At 43.1% G+C, this 21,034-nt stretch overlaps 1 protein-coding gene across 1 annotated transcript; it reads left to right on the top strand.

The window, feature by feature from the left end:
* Positions 1-85: 85 nt before the first annotated feature.
* On the top strand, positions 86-20,311 carry LOC125742013 (ras-related C3 botulinum toxin substrate 2-like). Its single transcript, XM_049013593.1, has 7 exons — positions 86-268; positions 9,565-9,636; positions 10,615-10,732; positions 11,036-11,098; positions 16,382-16,541; positions 18,318-18,450; positions 19,373-20,311. The coding sequence occupies exons 1-6, from the start codon at positions 234-236 to the stop codon at positions 18,446-18,448; spliced, it is 579 nt and encodes a 192-aa protein (XP_048869550.1). The 5' UTR covers positions 86-233; the 3' UTR covers positions 18,449-18,450; positions 19,373-20,311.
* The last annotated feature ends 723 nt before the right edge of the window (positions 20,312-21,034 follow it).

Here is a 21,034-nt window from a genome sequence, read left to right as displayed (position 1 = left end):
GGATAATTATATGAACTCACCGGCCCAATGTGATCTGCTTAAATGTTTGTGCGGGAAGTACAAGCGCAGGTATTTTAGGAAACGGAACATACCTGGGCGCGTTTGGCAACCCGTTTGAGGCAGACGTGAAAACAGAAAAAAAACGGGGGTGAGGCACAGAAAACGCGTTTCCTCCACGGCGGGATCGCGGTTCTGTTTTCCTTCAGTCCAACGCAGCTGCTGAATACGAGAAGATGCAAGCTATTAAATGTGTAGTGGTGGGTGATGGGTAAGTCTCCTAAGATTATCTGCTTAATCGTTTATTTGGGAAAACTTTACTTGAAGGGACTCGAATAACTTGGTAGCTCAGTTTCTACTCAAGTATAAATCATAAACAGACACTGTAAGTAAATGAAATACATAAACCGTTATGACTGATTAAAGAGTAATGGGATTAGCACGTAACTAATACTTAGCTTTTGTAATACTTTAGTTTTTAGCTAATTAATGCATTGAGAGTGTACTACTGCATTTGTGTGAAGTGTTACCATTTATTTGAGTTCAGCTAAATGTGTACTTGATGTATCAACCCTTTCCTGAAAATGTACAAAAGTTTTGTTGCGTGTTTTTTTTTAATTGTTGGAATAATTGATAAATTATTTGCAACACAAGTTTCAATTTGAATTGAAGTGCTAGTATTTTGTTTTCTTTTCATTTATTTGCTTAAATGCATGCTTTAAGGCAGGGGTACCCAATCATGTTCGCAAAGGGCCGGTGTGTGTGCGGGTGTTTGGGGTAACCTGTAGGTCAGCTGTTCAAACCCAGGTGTGAGGATTCTTCAGCCAATCAGTAATAATCTAATTTGGGATTTGCAGCGAAAACCTGCACACACAGCGGCCCTTTCTGGATAAGATTGACCACCCCTGCTTTATAATATTAATCCCTAGTGGATTCTTCAGTTGGAACCATAAGACGTAGCATTTGGTTTGAACAACTTGCTGATCTGCATAGGCCACCAGTCACTCTGCTATTTCTAACTTAAGCCAGATCTACTTTTGATCTGCCGAAATGTGCTACAACAGACTCATAAGAACAGTTTGAAGTACAGTTTAATAACATGGCTACAGTTCTGATGGGCGAAACGGCAGTTTTATTTGAGGAAATTTTGTCCATGACTTATGGATGGAAGAATCTTTGTGCAGGCAAAATATTTCTATAGAAGAGAAAGAATCTAGATTTGCAGTTGACGTTTCAGGCAATGTGTGTGATCTTGCCGATTTTTCCCACCGACACTATACCTGGGTGTCTTGGGGGCCCTTTCCTAGACCTCATCTGACATCACGTGTGACTTGCAGGGACTGTTTTAAACTTCCGTGTAAATCTGGAGTAGGATTCTTCTCTTCATTCAGTCAGATCATCCTTCCGTGTCAACATTCTGTCCATCATATCTCCCATTTCAGTAGCTCAGCTCGACCAGAAGATGATCCATGTTACCATGTAACCTTTTTCTTAAAATTGTAGAGCAGGGGTGGCCAATCTTATCCGCAAAGGGCCGGTGTGTGTGCGGGTTTTAGCTGCCACTCCCTAATTAGATTAGAAGACTGATTGGCTGAAGGATCCTCACACTTGGGTTTGACCAGCTGACCTAAAGGTTATCCTACAAAGCCGCATAAACACCGGCCCTTTACGGATAAGACGGCTACCCCTGCTGTAGGGTATCTTTTTACTGGTGGCTTCCATCAGGTACTCTGTTACACGGATGACATTTTGTATCTAATTAATGTTGCCTCAGTGTTTTCCCAGTGTGGGTAAGCGATATAAAGTATGTTTTGGTGGATGAGTTTATTAGAAATCAGTCAGCTTGAACATAATAGCTTAGCCGGATTTCAGTGAGTGAGTAAATAATTTACTAATTATTTGCTATTTCTTATCAGCATACAAAACGTGCTTCGTTAAACGCCTGGCCTCTATATTCTGTCTTCCCAAATTTCCCTTGAAAAGACAGTTGGGCCCCCTTAAATTTCACAAGGGGGGGGGGGGGGCATTTATAGCCATATATTGTGTATATATAATACCAGTCAAAAGTTTGGCCGCAACTACCTATAGAACGGTTTAGGTTATTCTCTACATTTTAGAATACTTTCAAAGATGTCAAAAGTATAAAATATCATGGAATTATGCACTGATTAAAATATTAAATGAAAAAAATTGTTGGGGCAGCAGCTCTGTTGGTTGCTTGTTCAAATCCCTGGGCTGGGAGAATGATGCAACCCTTGGGCCCTTGAGCAAGGCCCCTAACCCCACTTTCTCCAGGGGCTGGCTGACCCTCCTGTGATGGAGTGGCGTGGAGAAGGGTGCAAAAAGGTGACGATCCACTGGCGCTGTCCTGGCAAAACGGAACGCACTGCGAAAGACACAAAATAAAAGGACCGCGAGGGGTCAAAAGGCCGACAGGGAAAACAGAAACTAACTACATAACTATAAAGTAACCAAACAAAGAAACTATGATAGCGAGGACTAACAAAAGGCTGGTGTGGATAAAAAAACAACCAACCGACATGGGTGAGACAACTGACACCGATGAATACAGAACTAAGGAACTTACAAGACCTGAAACTAAGTAAACACAGCAGGAGAAAAGTCAAGAAGCAAGTAAATAAGTACATTGGCAAAGCAGGGGCAGAGAACCATAAACAATATTAAACTAAAGATAAATCAAAATTGGGAAGCAAAGGACTGAACACTAGGACTAGACAGAAAACCAATAAACAACAGGTGTGGCTGGCCTCAAACCCACAACTGCAGAGTTACAGACTCTGTGGCACACACTAAGCCCATTGAGCTCAGTGGTGTTCTAAGGAGTAGTGGAAACACACAGGGGTCTGGTACAAAGACAGGCGAGAACAGGATGGCCAGCACCACCTGCTGGCCAAACAAGGAAGAGACATGAAAGCCAGGGAAGGACGGGTGCTGAACCTGACCTCCTACTGGCTCCTTTACGCCAGTTGCATGAGGATGTTCTCTTAAGGTATCCTGAAGGGGTTTCCAGGGGTGGCTGCTTTCCCTTCACTGTCCGGTTAAACTCCTCCAAAACTATCACTGCTGAGGTCAGGTGGCCACCTGTATATATATACACACACACACATACGTACACAAATTTTCCATATCAGTCAACAACTGCTGTATATTACTGCATAATTCGAGTCTTTTTTTTTTTTACTTTCTGGCTCCACTTTTTCTTAAGATTCCCCTTAAACAGACTCAGAATGTGAAATAAAGAAATTGAACAATCTAAATTTAATGTCATGCAAGAATTTACTTTTTATTCGTATGGCATAACGTTGTTAATCTCATTGACAAAGTTTCAAAATTGATCGAGTTCATATAAAGCCATTTTAGAATTAGTGCAATGTCATTACCACAGTTAAATCTGTCGTTAAAGGCCATCTGTTTAACACCATTACAGCGTCAATATTCCCTTCAAGAAGCCTGTAGAGAGGTCAGAGGAAGACCAGCTTGTGTGTATACAGTACATAGAAAATTAAGTGAAAATTTTAAAGAAGTGCAGTCTCCCATTTTCAGCCAGGATGAGATGCGATTTGTCCCATATTCCTTCAGCTTGAAAGCGGAAACCCTAATTACTGCTGTTTGTAACTGTAGGCACTTGCATTCTGTATGTTCAAGCGGTGAAATAAGTTTGCTGTGGTCCCGGTTCAGTTTGGACACGTTTTTTTTCCACAGAAACCAGCACCGCCGCAATGCAGACGTCGTCTTACCATGTTTTATCTGGCATCGCATATTTCTTCCGTGATGAACAGTAGCATGCAGCACTCGTAGGTCATGAAAAACTGCCAACTGATTGGTTAGAATTGCATTAGTTTCCGTGATGCGATAGGCTGAAATGTTCCTTATTGTAAGTTTATCAGTTTCTCATTTTTTTTATTTTGTCGATTAAATTTTACGTGATGATAAGTCGACATATGGGTTATATCGCCCAGCCCGGAACATTCTGTAAATAGTACTGACTGGGGAATTTTTGGTCTGGGCAGCAATCGATTAGACGAACATGTGATGGGCAAATTATGGACAGAACTGCCTTTCGCTGCCACAGTTCAGGGGCCCAGTTTCTGCAACTGTTACAGTGCCTATTGTTATGTCACTGGAAATCTTAGCCATACTGCAAATGAGAAATAAATAAATTTTAGGTATATATATTATATACATTGACATTAAGAAATAGCTACCGCCTAATTGGTGGGGGGAAATTGTGCAATTTGGCATGCAAGTCGAATGTGCAATAACAATATACTGATCCCGGTGGAGAAATTCCCTTTTTTTACTACCCCATCTTGTGCTCTAAGACACACAGGCACACATCTAGGTGAGACCAAGCTTGGCAGTGAGGGGCAGCCCCCTTCAATGGTGCCCATGGAGCTGGGGGTTAAGGGTAGGGATGCACCGATGGATCGGCCAGCGAATGTAATGGGCCGATCTTCAGCCTTATTGGCCTGATCGGTGATCAGCCAATCAGTGTCACCGATCTTGCGCATGTGCAAAAAATATGCGCAGTCGCACGCACTTTCAGACACGCAAAAATGTCCGCAATTTGGAAATTCTTCAGCGCGAGCCAGGCGGATACAAAATTTACTATCTGCAGCAAGTGCAACGAGTAGATACACTGTGGGGGAACCAGTACAAAGACATTCACCACAACAACTTTAATTAGACATTTAAAAACGCATCGCCCTAGTGAACACGCTCAGTTTGAAGAAGCTACAAAAGTGAAAGCTGCTAGCAAAGCGTGTTCGAAGCCGTCTACGAGCCAGCAGCCTGTCCTGTCTTTCGTTGGTATAAGCAGTGAAAAGAGCAGAGGAATTACGAGGAGAATTATGGAATTCGTGGTACTGGATGACCAGCTGCTTTCTGTAGTTGAGGACAGAGGCTTCAGAAATCTGATAAATTACCTCAGCCCAAAAGAGAGAAAATCAAGCAGGTGTTACTTTTCAGATGTCGAGCTATCGGAGTTGTTTAATCTAGTGTCAGGTCACATACATTTACTTGCTGCACCTATTATTATTTTAAAGAATATATTAATGTTTAGCAATAGTTGCGGGTTTATTTACTTGTTTTAGTTGAATTTATTTGAATTTGTAAAGTTTAATAAGAGTTTGTTATGAAAGTAAAGAGGTGAAGAAAATGTGATTTTTGTATGTATTTGCTGTTCTCAGGGCAAAAATCGGTATCACAAAAATCGGGATCGGCCAAGAAAATTGCAAACGGTGCATCCCTGGTTAAGGGCCTTGCTCAAGGGGTACAGGACATGACTATTTTGCCTCAGGCCAGACTTGAACTTACGACAATAAAAGGGGAGTATGAATTAGTAGCCATCCGCTGAGCCCATCAAACCACACGGCAGCTATGGGAACAGGAAAGTACACTAAGGACCAAAGACACTGAGATGACCGGCAACATCTGCTGGCCACTAGGGGAACTGACATGACAAAGGGGCCGGTCAGGGGCCGGTCAGGGGCCGATCCTGGTCGACACTCTTTTTCAAATCCTTGTTTTGAAATGTGAAGTTATGGTCCATTTTTTTTTGTCTCTCTCTCTCTCTCCCCCCCCCCCCCACCTCCATTCTTGTTTATTTACTGTTGCATTTCATTGAAAAACTTGCCTTTAAATGTATGTGACGGCAAGCCATGTACACAATCTATGGTGCTGTGCAAAATGGGATGTTGCATATAAGGAAATGAGAAAACGTGGAACAAAACGTGGAACAAAGTGACAGAAAACTTAGGCAAAGCCACCGCCAGTGTCGCTATTAATGTGTTATTTCTGGAGCTGATACAGCTTCATTTACATCGGTGTTTAATTTTTTACCAGAAGCTAACCTGAAAAACGTGTCGCATTCCATTTAGAACAGTGGCCGTTTATTAAAAATGGGAAGTGATTGTGACCTTCCTCCTTGAATATAATGACATGTAGAGTAATTATGTGCACGAAACAACACAAAGGTAATACTCACAGAGAAGGATGTGGGTTTGGTTTCAACACTGATAGAAACCAAATCAGCCCTGAAGCCCCCTAAACACACACCGTACTCCAACAGTATTAATACGGACATGTCCCTACCATCCATCCCCAAATGTACGCCCTTGTTGAGAGCAAGGAAAATATTCAAGGGCAGTAGGTATTAATTCGTCAGATGTAGACTGGTACACTTGACGGCATGAAGAACAGCTGTGCGCGTTTCATTTCCAAATGGTTTGTTCCAAATTTTTATTCTTGGTGTTCAAACAAGTTAGTTCCTCCTTTTGATGATCTTGACATTCGGGAGGAGATAACAAAGTTCCCCTTTTGCTTCTGACGCCGGTCGGCCTGCCTGGAAGCCGCGGCGTGAACCGTGGATGTACTGTGCGTCACGAGTTATAGATTTGGGGAGAATCTGTAATCTGAGGGCAGCCCTAGACACGCTTATTGGGCAATAATCACACCCTAATCACTATGCAATATTTATGCAAACTTGACCTGTAACCATACTGTAATTTCGCAACCTGACCCAATTCAATCCTGGACATGTTTGTGCTGGTTCCCAACTAGGCCATGAGTACAACTCATACCACAGTAGCATAGCTTTATCCCATGGTAAACAGATGGACAGATGGTATCCTGTTCTGTTGAGGTCATGTTGATTAAGTGGGTGTGTCATTACCATTCACGCGTTTGGTTTTTTTGTAAGCCTTGAGGCTCATACTGATGTATTACTGCATGTTTTCAGTTGGAACGGGACTATAGTTGCCTTAAGAGGCAACTTTTGACTAGTTCGCTATTTCCATCCATTTTCCAAACCGCTTATCCTACTGGGTCGCGGGGGGTCTGGAGCCTATCCTGGAAGCAATAGGCACGAGGCAGGGAACAACCCAGGATGGGTGGCCAGCCCATTGCAGGGCACACTCACACACGATTCACTCACACAGACACACCTATGGGCAATTTGCAAGTCTAATTAGCCTCAGCATGTTTTTGGACTGTGGGGGGAAACCGGAGTACCCGGAGGAAACCCCACGACGACATGGGGAGAACATGCAAACTCCACACACATGTAACCCAGGCGGAGACTCGAACCCGGGTCCCAGAGGTGTGAGGTGACAGTGCTAACCACTGTACCACCATGCCACCCCTAGTTCGCTATTTCAAATTTCAAAAGTTTGCTATATCGAATTTCAAATACGTGAAATTAAAAAAATACGCATGTACTGCATTAGGATCAGAGGGAAGCTCTCCAAGGTTAACGTTATATTCAGTTTTCAAGGATCCCAGACCGTGACATGATACTGTTTTCAAAGATATGAGCGCAGTATTTATTGCGTGCTACACCAGAGATGGTGCTGTGGTGTTTAGGCTCAGCTGGGTGGGATATAATTGTTTGTTTGAGGAAATTCCATCAAAGAGTGAATATTTCCACGGAAGATGTTTTTTTTATATATATATTTTCTTCAGTCAGGTGTAGGAATTCGCCTAAATCTGGGATCATGTGACAGTGGTGTTCAGGGAGTGTCAGAAGGAGTTTTTCTTAGCAAACCAAAGCCTTTCTGTTCTTTTCTAACTTTTTTTGGAAAGTTGATCATCTCACTCCGACAGTCATACAAAATTTGAAAAGTTTTCTATGATGGATATTAGCCTCTTGGTCTGTGTTGCCATATCTTGTCATTGTAAAATCTGCTAACACTTTTTGTGGGGCCACAAATAATGTAGTAGTACACTGTTATTTAATGTATTAATTAACCAGAAACGATGTGTTAGTTATGTACTGATCCCCCATCATTAATCGATCATGACTTCGTGCATTTCATGCATTTAATGTATTTATTTATGATTTGTACTTCAGTAGTAACTGAGTTTCCTGTGCCTCCTGAAGTAGAGTGTTACCTAAAATCTCTCTCTGAATGTTGTAAAAAACGCTTTGGGCACCACATTCCTGTTCTCCTGTCTTGACCTGTTTTCCTCTCTGACTTAAGGAATGTTGCAACTTTTAGGTAAAGAAAAACCATGGATAGATGTTCTTGTGTTCATATACGTCAGTGTTTCTCAAACCAGTTCTCGGGGACCCCTCAGACGGTCCATGTAATTAGCAAAAACAATAGCTGTCTGGCTGGCAGCTGAGAGGGAGCAAAAATGTAGACCATCTGGGGACCGAAGACCGGGTTGAGAAACACTGATATACAGGACTAAGCGATGGTGATTTTTTTTTTCATTGATTTCTGAGGGCCATAAGTTAGCTTCCTTCATCTAGTTGTTCATAGTTGGAGGCCACGTACAAGGAGACCTTAAATCCTTGACAGCATCGAAGATCACGCCTGGTTACACAGTAATCCATCTTGAAGAAACAGAACATTCCTACCGATGTACGTAGAAGGACGTTCATATCACACAGTGTGGTTCTCAAAAATGATGCTTGTCACCTGGAAGATTTCTGTTTCAAAGCCTGCTCATCTTCCTCAGACCTCTTATCAATGCAGGGTCGCGATGAGTTCATGCCGCAGGGCGTGAGGTAGGCCAATCCCCCTGTGGGGTTCCTGGGCACTTCAACACAAAGGTCAGTTTGCGGACAATAATCCACATTTCATGGATATGGATTGTAGGAAGAAACCAGTTCTAATATGGTAGGGTGCAAATTCCGCACATCCATGCAGAGCTGTGCAGTACTTAAACTCCCAGCCCTGCAGGTGTGAGGGTGCATGATGTCCCTCCCCCACCCCCCCGAGGTATTTTTTCAGCATTTTCCTTGGCTGCCTCACCCTGAGGTCTGTTACCTTCGGCCTCCGAAGAATGTGCTTCCTTTTTTTTGCTGCCAAACTTCTCCTGTAAGAACAAATGTTCGTTCTTGTGTGATTAACTGACGCTTCCCCGGTGAAAGTCTGAGGCTGATATATGCATTAATAAATACACTGCTCTAGCTGGAAGGACGATAGGTGTGTGTTCACCAGCGTGCTGTGAATATGCATACCCTCAGGTCTGTGTGTGGTCCAGATATACCCTACCTTGTGGGGACCAATTGTCCCCACAATGTGATGAATACCCATTTTTTTAACCTGGTCCCCATAAAGGAAAACTCAATTTTCTAAGAATCCATGACTGCAATCAAAAAACGAAAACGTTCTTGTGTTTTGTTTGGCAACTTATTATTAAGGTTAGGGTTGGTTTAGGGGTTAAGATTGTCTTAGTTGGAATTAGGGTTATGCCCATGGAAATGAATGAGAGTCCCCACAAAGATATGATTACAAACGTGTGTGTGTGTGTGTGTGTATGTGTGTGTGTGTGTATGTGTGTGTGTGTGTGTGTGTATGCATGCATGCGTGATGAAGAGATCACATTGTGAGTAACAGCTAATATACAGATCATGTGGAGATGCACTTTTTCAACCTTTTCATCAGATTGTTTTCAACCAATAGAATTAAAACATCGTCATGCCTCTGAGTGTTTAGGGTCTCCATGTAGCATTAAACTGACAGTGGTGTTTGTGCACAAGTGTGTGCACCAGCATTTACACGTCTGAGCAGCCCTGGCTCTCCTGTGTGTTTTCAGTGCCGTGGGGAAGACCTGCCTACTCATCAGCTACACCACCAATGCATTCCCGGGCGAGTACATCCCCACCGTGTGAGTGAAGCCTTTTCCCCTGGCCGTCGCATTTCTGAGCAGCCGTCAGAACCGATGGCAGGAACGAGGCTTCCGAGCCTGTGATGCCCATGCTTTGTTCCTTCCCATTGGGACGCGGCAGACAGACACTCGCGGTGCACAGGAGCTGCCTCTCTGCGTCAGCGCAAAAGCACTGTGGTGGTGATTGGTTGGCACCCCATCCTAGGTTATTCTCTGCCTTGTGCCTGTAGCTTCTGGCATATACTTTCTCATAATAATATTTTATTATTTATAAATAAATAGCATTAATATATATAATAATAATAAATAAAATAAATAACATTTGGAAAGGGCCGCATGAATATGCATGATGCATTCGTCAGTGTTATGACCGGTGGCAGACGGGCGGGCAGGACGCGGGGAAGGACGAGGCAGGCAGGCGAGAACTCGGGATACGAGGCTTTATTAAAGGGCAGACGAGGGAACACAGCACACAACATCAATGACGGATCTGGGGAATACGGACTCAGACGCGGACTAAATACACAGACTGATGGAAAACGGCTGGGCACGATCGGGGGAGCACACGTGGATGATCAGGGGGCGTGGCACGCACGAGGACCGGACGCGCAGGTCGTGACACTTAGCCACCAAAGTGTTAGTTTCACTGAACATGAGTAACAATGTTCACGTTTCAATCTGATTAGGTTCTAGCTCAATGAAGGCCAATAATTAAGTGATTGTTGGGAATGAAAGGCAGCTTTCCCACGGCCGAGCGAGATCTGACATTGCCTGCGTCTGGTGTACATCTTCAGTGTGATTTCACAGATAAACAGCCTGTGCTGTATTAAAGGCAATACAGAATAGCAGGAGCTATTTGTACTTTAGGTGAGAAAGAGCTACATTGCACTCCTTCCTTCTCTGACACCTTCAGCGGTTTTGGCCGTGGATGCATCGCCTCTTTTGGGGCCTGACCTCTACCCTGTTGTCCGTTTGTAGCTTTGATAACTACTCAGCTAACGTCATGGTGGACAGTAAGCCAGTCAACCTGGGACTGTGGGACACGGCGGGACAGGAGGACTACGACAGGCTGAGGCCGCTGTCCTACCCCCAGACGGTAACAGTTTCAAAGCTTTGATGCCCCCGCTTTTCTTGATACGGCTAAATAATTAAAGTACTGAGGGGTATTAGAGAAGAGCCCCTTCTGGGACTTGAACCAATAACCTTAAGTTTTTCATGCACATATCTAGTCCTTTACTAGCCTCCTGTGTGGAAACACAAAGACTGCCCCCCCCTTTTGGTTAAGCAGTTAAACATATTTCAGTGTGAACATCACCAAAGGTTTGATGTGAAAGATCCCATCAGAGCCCAGCATGTGCCTTTGCTGTGCTAAAATCCTTTGCCTCTGCTCTTCCACCAGGACGTGTTCCTCATCTGCTTCTCTCTAGTGAGCCCGGCCTCCTTCGAGAACGTCAGAGCCAAGGTAAGCGCTTGTCGCATGGATGTCTGAGGTCGTGCATGATCAGGGTGGAGTGCATGTCTACGAGCTCTGATTTGGTCCCTATCAATATTGCAAAAAACGTTCAGCCTAGATGTGTGTCTCATTGCAACGACTCCACATGGTCATTCTGGCCGAGGGACATGAAAATCTATGATGGCGCCCTGTGCTTTACTGAAGTCGCAGCTGAATTTCAATGTATGTACAAGCAACTGCACACACACACAGCCGCAGACAAAATGAAGAGACCACTGTATGTTTTTAAACAAACCTGCAGTTTTTCATCCTGGCATTATCATGATTCAGCTGGCAGAAGGTCACGCTGAGCAGCAGAGCACGTCCAGGTTCAAAGTTTCTAAGACAGCAGTACAGAAGAATAAGGTGAAGCAGGAGACACCGGGAACGAGCAGAAACCAGCCAGGTAGAGGGAGGAAGTGACTTTCTGATACCAGGGATGACTGTCAGCTTATCCGACAGTTTCTTATGAATCGCAGGATGACATCAGGTGACCTTCAACAGGAACGGGAAACATTAAGTGCAGGTGTGAGGTGCACTGCTAGGTCAGTTCATATCAGGCTTCTAGAGGCAGGACTGAAGTCCCAGGAAGCCAGGAAGAAGCCCTTCATTAATGAGACGCAGGGAAGAGCCAGGCTGCAGTTTGCAGGAAAAAAAAAATACAATCATCCATCCATCCATTTTCCCAACCGCTTATCCTACTGGGTCGCGGGGGGTCCGGAGCCTATCCCAGAAACAATTGGCACGAGGCAGGAAACAACCCAGGATGGGGGGCCAGCCCATCGCAGGGCGCACACACACACCAGTCACTCGCACACACATTCCTACAGGCAATTTAGCAAGTCCAATTGGCCTCAGCTTGTCTTTGGACTGTGGGGGGAAACCGGAGTACCTGGAGGAAACCCCACAACGACATGGGGAGAACATGTAAACTCCGCACACATGTGACCCAGACGGAGACACGAACCTGGGTTTTTTCTATATATATATATATATATATATATATAATAGATATTATTTACAGATGCACATCCATAAATTGAGAAATGAGTGAAACAAAAAATCATGCTGTGGTCTCAATTTTTTCCATGGCTCTGTATATTGCAGAGGCAAAAACAAAAGATAAAAGCGAAAGATTTCATGGCTATCCAGTAGGTGTCACTGTGCACAAGCAAGCACAGCCCTGGTATAGTAATTACCTCCCATTGGGCTGATTCCTTGAGGGACACACACTGTAAGTAAATGCGTTCGCTGCCTAGTCTGGTGTATAACCTGACACAGACGCGGAGCTGTGCAGCATCTCGGTACTGAAATTCTTCTGAATACAACAGAAGCACATTGTTTCTTTAGGTTGGAAGTCTAGAAACTCACTGCAAATTATGCACTATATTAAAGGACAACCACCCTGGAGCTGATGACCACACCACAAGCCATGCATGCACAGTGGGAACATGGCGATCTTAATAAGATCAGTCTGCCAACAGGATGCTTCTACACCTCAGTGAGTTACTCAGTTAGCGGCCGATTCTGCAAAGCCCGTGGAAAAAATGACAGGCTTAAACTCAGCACTGACAGAGCAAAGGATTCGAGGGGACATTTTAAATTTAGTGCTAGAGCAGGCTGAGTAGGAGGATATGAAAATCGCATGGATTTTGATTACATATGAAATTGTCAGAGGAAAACAAACGATTTTATGAAATAGTCACAAGCATCCATTGCAATTAAATCAAAGTATGAATTACAGAAAAATAACTGAGACGGAGAAATAAAAATACGATCAGATAGAAATATAATCAGCTGTTAGTAAGATCCAAGTGAGCTTTAATATTCATGACTTTTGTAATGTGCAGTGGGCTTCAAAATAACTTTACATTGCAGTCACCGTTGGAAAAGGTCAGCATTAATCACCATCAGAGAGGCTTGGTGTGCCTCCGTTACAGAACGCTTACAGCCAGCCTTATTCTCCAGAAATGGTGTTTCCATGGGAGCCTTTGAAAATAAAGTTTTGAGTGTATTTTAACTTTTTACTCCGTTGAAGATCTGAAGGTTCACAGGACAGTCTGGTTCACCCAAACCCTATACACCATGAAAAAGCAATTCAATGGAAACTTGCCTTTGTAATAAAAATCATGCATGCTTCAGTCTTGGGAGCACGCCCAGTATTTCCTGAATCCACCAAGCTGACCCTATTTAAATATAACAGGGTATGTAGTTCAAAACGACCAGATGGGTCTCAGTTGCTGGGGTATATCTGCAAGTACCATGCAGCTGCCAGCACTGCACATCCAGTTGGTTTACAGTTTTAACAGTCTAAAAATGTTAAATGTAGCTGTATCATAGTATTAGTATTAATAATGGTATATGTGCCGTGTTGCATTATAAAGAAATGGTAAATGATATTGTTGTATATACCTAGGAGTCATCCAAAAATTTGATCTTGAAACAATAGTTCAAAGACTAACATGCCAGATTTTAGCAGTAAAATTGTTTCACGTGTAACAAAATTGAGCTTTAATGTGTAATAATGTTCTTGTAATACCATAGCAACAAAAACACGATTCTACAAAAAGGCATAATTGCACCTACAGTCCTTCTGGTACAAAGAGGCTGTAAACACGACACAGATGTTTGTCCAAATTGCATGCAGTTTTAGCTAATGTATAATATATTTGATCCTTAATGCGAGGGGGTGTTTTTCCCTGATGGAGTGTTTACCTCCGATGATGAGCGATCTGAGGCCATGCCTCGAAGGTCACAGTGTAATTGCATTGCTGTGAGCGAGGCCCTTGACCTCAGCCGCTCCGAGGACTGGCTGAACCTGCTCTCAGACTTTTACGTCACATTGAACTAAAGCATTTGCTAAGTTAGTGTCATGTAATGCTCATCAGCCTGTGATTGATTGACTTCAAGTGCAACTGAAGGGATGCATAAAAATAACTGTGGTATGTGACAGTAGATTGATGCCTTGTTTCCACCAACGTGGAGCTGGTTCTGGTTCTGGTGCTGGTGCCGGTGCTGGGCTGGTTCTCGCTGGTCTGTGTTTCCACCAGTTTCAAAAAAGAACAGAACAGAAATGCTATGTAAGCAGAAGTGAAGGTAAAGTAAAGGTTAATGTGTGTTTTGTTTTTTGGTATTTATTTTGATCTGTTTCCGATTTTACTTGTTATTAACCAAAAGGTTTTCTGAGTATGATTCATGGTGCCCTCTCTCCATTGCCTGGTGCTTTTAAGCATCGCGCAAGAAATGCCTGCTAAAAACTGAACTTTGCTGTCCGCCTCATGATCTCTTCACCACTTGAGAGTCACAATGTTTTATTTACTCATCCTGCGACATGTTTATAATTTCTTAAATCTTGCCAGCAGATCGGTCTTTTGCTTTTCACAGAATCAAAAAACGATGTAACATTATTCTGCTAATAAGCTGGCAGGTTGTTTAACTTCTGGCATTGGCGATATTAGACAAAACCACATTGGTTATGGACTGAATTTTCCGGGTGTGTGGAAGATTTCGACGCTATAGCCCCTCCCACTTTCACTCATGTCACAGTTCCAAATTCTGAGGCCAGCTTTTCTGACAACAGGCAGATGATGATGATGACAGCAGCTGTATGAGTAATGGGAGTACAGTATTTGCAACCAATCAGATTTCAGATTAAAACACATCACCTGGCTCTGTTTGTGCAGAGTTTGTATCTTTTCCCCATCCAAAACACATAGCTTGGTAAGTTGGCATTTCTTTGTTGCCAGTTATGTGAGTGAGGCTGGGCCCTGCAATGATCTGGCATGCCATACTGGATGTTCCCCATCTTCCCAAGGGTAGGCTCCAAGTTCGCTGTTACCTGGTCTCAGATAAAAACTTATGGGACGTCCAATTGCTTAGTCTTGCCTCCTCTAGTTGCTTGGACCCGCCTCCTCTACAATCTGATTGGTTATCTCTCTGAACCAATAATTTTTCCTTCTGCACTCAGCGCATTTTTGTGTTAGTAAAATTCCAGTGAGCTGTCGCTATTAATAACATGAGTAGTCATGCCTCGAGTTGACATTGGGAGTAAGTTGTTATGAATTTCAAATTTTCTGCACAATCTTCAGAATAGTAGCAAATCAGTGGACTAAAAGCCAATCAGCTACAGCCGACACAGCGAACAACACATAATTGTGGAAAAAAATGCCCAATTTGCTCCCTGCTGACACGGTCCCCCATTTTTTAACACCGAAACAAAATCTCAGATTGATTTCGTTTTCTCCGAAGCCTTCCCTTCTCCGTGCAGTTATTCCAACCACGTCTCCATGGTAACACAGGCTGAATTGAAATGAGGTGCCTGGAGGATTAGAAAGTTTATTGACGACCTGTGTGAGTTCAGGGAGTGCATGCGGGTTCTGCGACGGGGACCGAGGAATCCGCAAGCGGAGCTCCGCGCTGTCCGCTTTGCACGGCGACAGATTACAGTTATTATCTATGGTTTTTTGTTGAAATTCACCGTATCGACTGGAGTCCGCTTCCAGCAGCCCGCGATGTCTAGGCAGGTGTTGACAAAGCCAAATGAAATGTAGAAATCTTTGGGATTTCGTGGGGGAGGGGCGCAGAGGAGTCAATCCACACTACATGGTCTCATCCAAGTAATTTTTATTAAATGGTATGTTTAAATACGACTGCCATATGTTAGTTTATTAATGTTTTATGTATCTTTTTGGGGCTTTTTAAACCCAGAATGATTTACATAGCATTCTGCTTTATTCATTTATACAGATTGAACAATGTATTGATCAACCTGTCAGTGCACAGCTTTTCAGAAAGATGTATTCCTGATAGCGTTCAATATGCTAGCCAGTCTATTGCCTTATGGACAGTAAGGGGAATATTTAAAGACTTACGCCAGTTGTACTGCTGGGACAGAAGGTTGACTACGGTGCAAGATGTTGACGTCATGTGGGGGGAAAAATGGAGTCTCAAAACACAGGCTATTTCTCAATACCAAGAAAACAAACATCGTATCTTTTGTCTTGGCAAGAGTGGTCTTGGGGCGCAATGAATCATGGGATTGGTCTTGTTCAGCGAGGATGTAACTGATGCATCTTTGCAATCTGGGGTGAGGCAAGACGGACATCCGGGGATTTTTAACGTCCCCTGTACTTCTGTTCTTGAGTACTGAAACTGGTCTTTGGCAGTGGAAGATGTGTTCGCATGTATCGATTTTTTTATGCCAAGTATGGTCAAGTATGCATATTGAGAAATCTCTTTTTTTTTTCTCCCTAGTGGTACCCAGAGGTGCGACACCACTGCCCCAGTACACCCATCATTCTCGTGGGCACCAAGCTGGACCTCAGAGACGACAAGGAGACCACTGAGAAGCTCAAAGAGAAGAAACTCTTTCCGATCACTTTCCCACAAGCCCTAGCGCTGGCCAAGGAGATAGGTAGGACTGTCCATTTACTGCTCTGTTTGTTCAGATGATAGCAGTATAGCACAGATTTATTTCATTCAAGAAACATGTGTCTGACAATCACTAAATGAGGGCTTTGAATTTTATCATAAGTGGACACAGGAAAATGAAAAGTTATTTTCGTCAGTGAAAGAAACCCTTCTTTCAGAGCTGAAAAGTGGCAAAGCTTTAACAAAAATATTTACTACAAGCAATTAAAATATAAAGGTAAATAATTATCTGTCTTTACATTTGTTTGGACAGATGGAATTTACACTCATAACCAAAGCCATAGAATTACTTGCTTAATACAATTTCCATCCACATTAAATAAAATTCATATCATTTCATCGTGCATGCGCACAGTAATTATGAGGTTGGCAGACTTTAAAGTGTTGTGTTCCTAATCTGTTCTATATCTCCACCTTAATTAAACTGAGCTTTTATTTAAACTAGGAAGAGTTCTGATCATATCTGTTTGTGATTCAGTCGTAACTATAGCAGAACATAAAAGATACTGAACTATATAAATTATATTGAGAATATCAATTGGCTGTGGTACACTGGGAAGTATTTTTAAGATGAAATGCAACATAATTTTTTTTCTGTGGATACTTTCTGTATTAGTTGTGTTTAGATACTGTATGTCTGTTATCTTGCAAACATTCAGCAACAACGGGCAAAGTGATGTGGAGGAAAAATTGTACTGCCTACACCAGCTGCAGTAATTGCGAATGATAACATTTAAGTAGTCTTCAAAGTACCCATCATGCACTGCTGTAGTAGCAAATTCCACAAGTATTCTTTTTTCGTTAAATACATGCCCCAACAACATAGTTTGACTACAAAACATTACGAACTATTAAATTTTTTAATTGTTTTAAGTATTGTAATAATTTTTTTTTGTGCTATGACTCCCGCCATAATGAGATTTTATACATAAAAAGGGGAGATATACTGTAAAAATAGCACGTTACTACTCCGTATAATATGCATGACATCAGTGCCTTAATTCTCATCGATGTTTTGCATACAGTTGGAGGGGGGTCCCCAAGGGGGGTCCCCAAAGTCGCTGGGGTAGCCCAGGTCCTGCCTACCAGTTTGCCCCTGAGGTGCACATGAGGCATCGTGCTGGGTACCTCACACATGCTGGCAGCCTATAAAATGCCATCTAAACACATGTTGAGGGAAGTCTAGAGTGAAGATGGACACTGCGAACTTTGTCCGTAGAGAAGATGGCGTTGCCTGATATCTCGTACGGGCTATTTCAGACAGAACAGGGAACTTGGACTATTTAAAGACGCACAGTCAAAGGTCCCATTTCCGCTCTGGCTCAGATAGGGAGTTCAGGAAATCACGCTAGCCAATCAGGTGCCCCTGGTTCACTTTATAGCCTGACATCATGTGTCAGAGGGCTGGCTTGGTGGGTTACTTACACTGTCTCTGTGTGTAGAGTTTGCATGGATTTCCTCCCATATATGAGCATATGCATCCCACCCATCTCTGTCTTGTATCCTGTGCTTCCTGGATAGGCTACAAGCTCACAGTGACATAGTACAGGGTAATATTTGCTGTATGTCAGGAGTATCTTGCTGTGTATCAGCCTACATCTGTGAAAGTACTCTGGTGGTTATAGGGAGGGAGTTGCCTTCTGAACGATGCCGCGGTCTTAGGGAAGGCTGGAAGACCAACAAACCCAAAGTGGTGCCCCATGCTCCATCTCGGTGACCGTATGGCGTCTGAGTGACTTTTGCGCCCCCTGGTGGATAGAATCGGTTAAGTACCTGGAATGTTCGGCGCTGACGCAGCGAGGCCTGAAGACGGTGTTCGACGAGGCCATCCGCGCCGTGCTGTGCCCCCAGCCAACAAAGGTGAAGAGGAAGCACTGTCTGCTTCTCTGAAGGCGAGTTGGTGGAGGGGGGGGGGCTCCTTACACACTCACCGCAGCTCTTACCAAGCCCCACTTCTCCCGGAAGGCTGCCACCATTTCATGATATTAATTGATTGAATGATCGTGATGTTAGGCTTCACTGGCATTAATGTGGACAGTGAAGAGGCATAGATAAGACTTGCGTGTACAAAGAAGACGTCTTCAGTGTTGCTCAGTGAATATCATCACAGCCTCACACCTTCAGCCCCGCTGTCTGTCTACAGAGTTTGCATGTCCCTCCTGCGTTTGTGCTGGTCTCCTTCAGGTATTCCACATTCCTCCCGTGTCACAAACACACAGTTAGGTGAATTTGACACTCTAAATTGTCTGTGTTAGCAGGTAAGAAAGACGGACATATACTGTAGATTGCAAGCTTTAGGAAATGTAAACATGAAGGGGCGGGGCTGGACCTGAATCCTGATTGGCCCCTGGAGTGCCCCCTCCCGAGTCCCTCACAGATTGAAAACATATCATTGGCTAATGATGAAGTTTCTCCCTTTGTATAAATTTTAGCTCCTTTTAAACCCAGAATCGCCAAAAAAAAATTTTTTAAGTGAATTTCCAATTGGATGCTTACAACAGCTTTAAAAGGCATCTACTTCAGTACTGAACTGCACAATAAGGGAAATCATGGGTAGAGAGTAAGAAGTGAGGCATTTTTAAGGCTTGTCTTTCATCGTAAGGCCAGAGTGTCTACCAAAAAGGCCGGATATTTCACATAAATCCAACTGTAACCACAGAGCCTTGCTTGACATTTGTCTAAGCGATTAGCACATTAGTATTCCACTGGAAACATTGTAATTATTGTACCATTATGTGAAGCTAAAATTAAAAAATCTGATTTTTTTTTCACCACTTGACCTCAACCTGCTGTTGTGTGTTTTTTTTTGTCCAGGTGCAGGGAAAAGGCTGCGTTGATCACGTCGTCTCCCATTTAATGGCAAATATTGATTTCAACAAGCTTCTACTCTACATGATTGCTCCAGCTAATGACGAGTACCACTTTACGGCAACATTGCTTTTATTAAAGGTTTTTTAAAAGTCTGTTTATTTAAGCTCAGTAGTTTGCGGAGGACAAGTTTTAAACTAGTTTTAGTAGGGCTGAGGACTTTGCTGATGAAATCATTTAACAACCATTGAAAATGTAGACAATGTACAAACCCTGTATTAGCTGGTAACACTACTGATGTGTTTCTGCAATTAAGTGTCATATAAACAACAAACGCATCCTTCATTGTATCATTATTATTTAAAAATATATATTTGTCATCCATCCATCCATCCAGCTTCAAGCCACTTATCCTGTACAGGGCTGGGAGATTTCCGGGGCCCTGACCCCGGATGGCACAAGGCAAAGATACACATACATACAGCATGAGCGGGGACGGCATTGTAGAGAGGCCCGCTAGCCGAAATGCATGTCATTGACTTTAATTTTAATTTTGTACTTTTGGATTTCTGCAGTGACGGGGAGAAATTTCTTGCAGCAGTTCGGATAGGTGTCCATCGAGTTGTTTCTTAGGCAGTGTCGCTATGCAACTGCTGCAATGAAAGGATTTCTGTACAGTGTGTATCAGTTGATAACGATTCATTTGTGTATGAATACTGCAGTTCCGTACTGGATACGCAGATATGGAGGGTGGATCAATGGATTATGCGTAGAATACAAGTAACAACCCAAATATTTGTTAATATCGTCCTGCAATTTATACATTTATAAAGAATTGATTTATAAGGCTGATTTTAAATAGCAATAAAATGTTGGGACTTATTTTCTTTCATCTTCTCTGCTAATCAGAAACTGTGTAAACTGATAAATAAATATTTTAAAGGAGCCGTGTCATTCAGGGCCGACCTGATGCCATGATACCTTACTCTGGTCCAGTCCGTAAGTAAGGTGCTATCGGGGCAGGGGATGGTTCTGCTGATGCCAGGGAGCACAGTGAGGACATCTTACTCCGCTAGATAGAGAAACACCACAAATATCCACAGGTCCTTGAGCAATTCCACATTGATCCCTTTCTTCCTGTGATTCGAAGAGCCGCACTAAAGCCCTGAGGTCCGACAAAAAAAAAAAACAAAACAAACCACTTTGTTTACTCGTGCAGCGCAGAAGAGGCCCTTCAGTGTCAAAGACAAAGCAGGTTCCAAATTGCAGGCACCCAAAGGACACGGCTGTCATAGAAACCCTTCAGCACCGTTATATATTACGTGATGTTATGTAAATGTTACAACACTTATCATTAGAGTGTCAGTGAATCATTGATCCATTAACAGTTAACCAATAATAAGCATGGACCCATTGACACACCTGCTGCTCCACCAGCTGGAATGTGAGGATGTAGTGCGACGAGGGACAAATGAGGCTCGTTACTTATTAATGATTAAGGATACTTCATGCTGCTGTTATGGTTCGTTTCGCACGGCACCTGCACGCATTCGCAGCGCTGACTCAAACTGAGCGACCTTAGGTGTGAGAAAACACGTATTATAAGACCGGGCTGCTTTTGCACATTTTCTTGTGTACAAGCAGTCAGTCTGTGCGAATGTTTCACAA

The sequence above is a fragment of the Brienomyrus brachyistius genome, chromosome 5 (genome assembly GCF_023856365.1).
Source record: "Brienomyrus brachyistius isolate T26 chromosome 5, BBRACH_0.4, whole genome shotgun sequence".
NCBI lineage: Eukaryota > Metazoa > Chordata > Actinopteri > Osteoglossiformes > Mormyridae > Brienomyrus > Brienomyrus brachyistius.
This window is presented reverse-complemented; position numbering and strand designations above follow the sequence as displayed.

Bases quoted from the DNA above. Each gene is read 5' to 3' on its own strand.
- LOC125742013 (XM_049013593.1), top strand. From the start codon at position 234: ATGCAAGCTATTAAATGTGTAGTGGTGGGTGATGG. The intron at 9,637-10,614 runs GTGAGTGAAGCC...GTCCGTTTGTAG, and splicing joins GGCGAGTACATCCCCACCGT to CTTTGATAACTACTCAGCTA. The intron at 16,542-18,317 runs GTAGGACTGTCC...CCTGGTGGATAG, and splicing joins AGCGCTGGCCAAGGAGATAG to AATCGGTTAAGTACCTGGAA.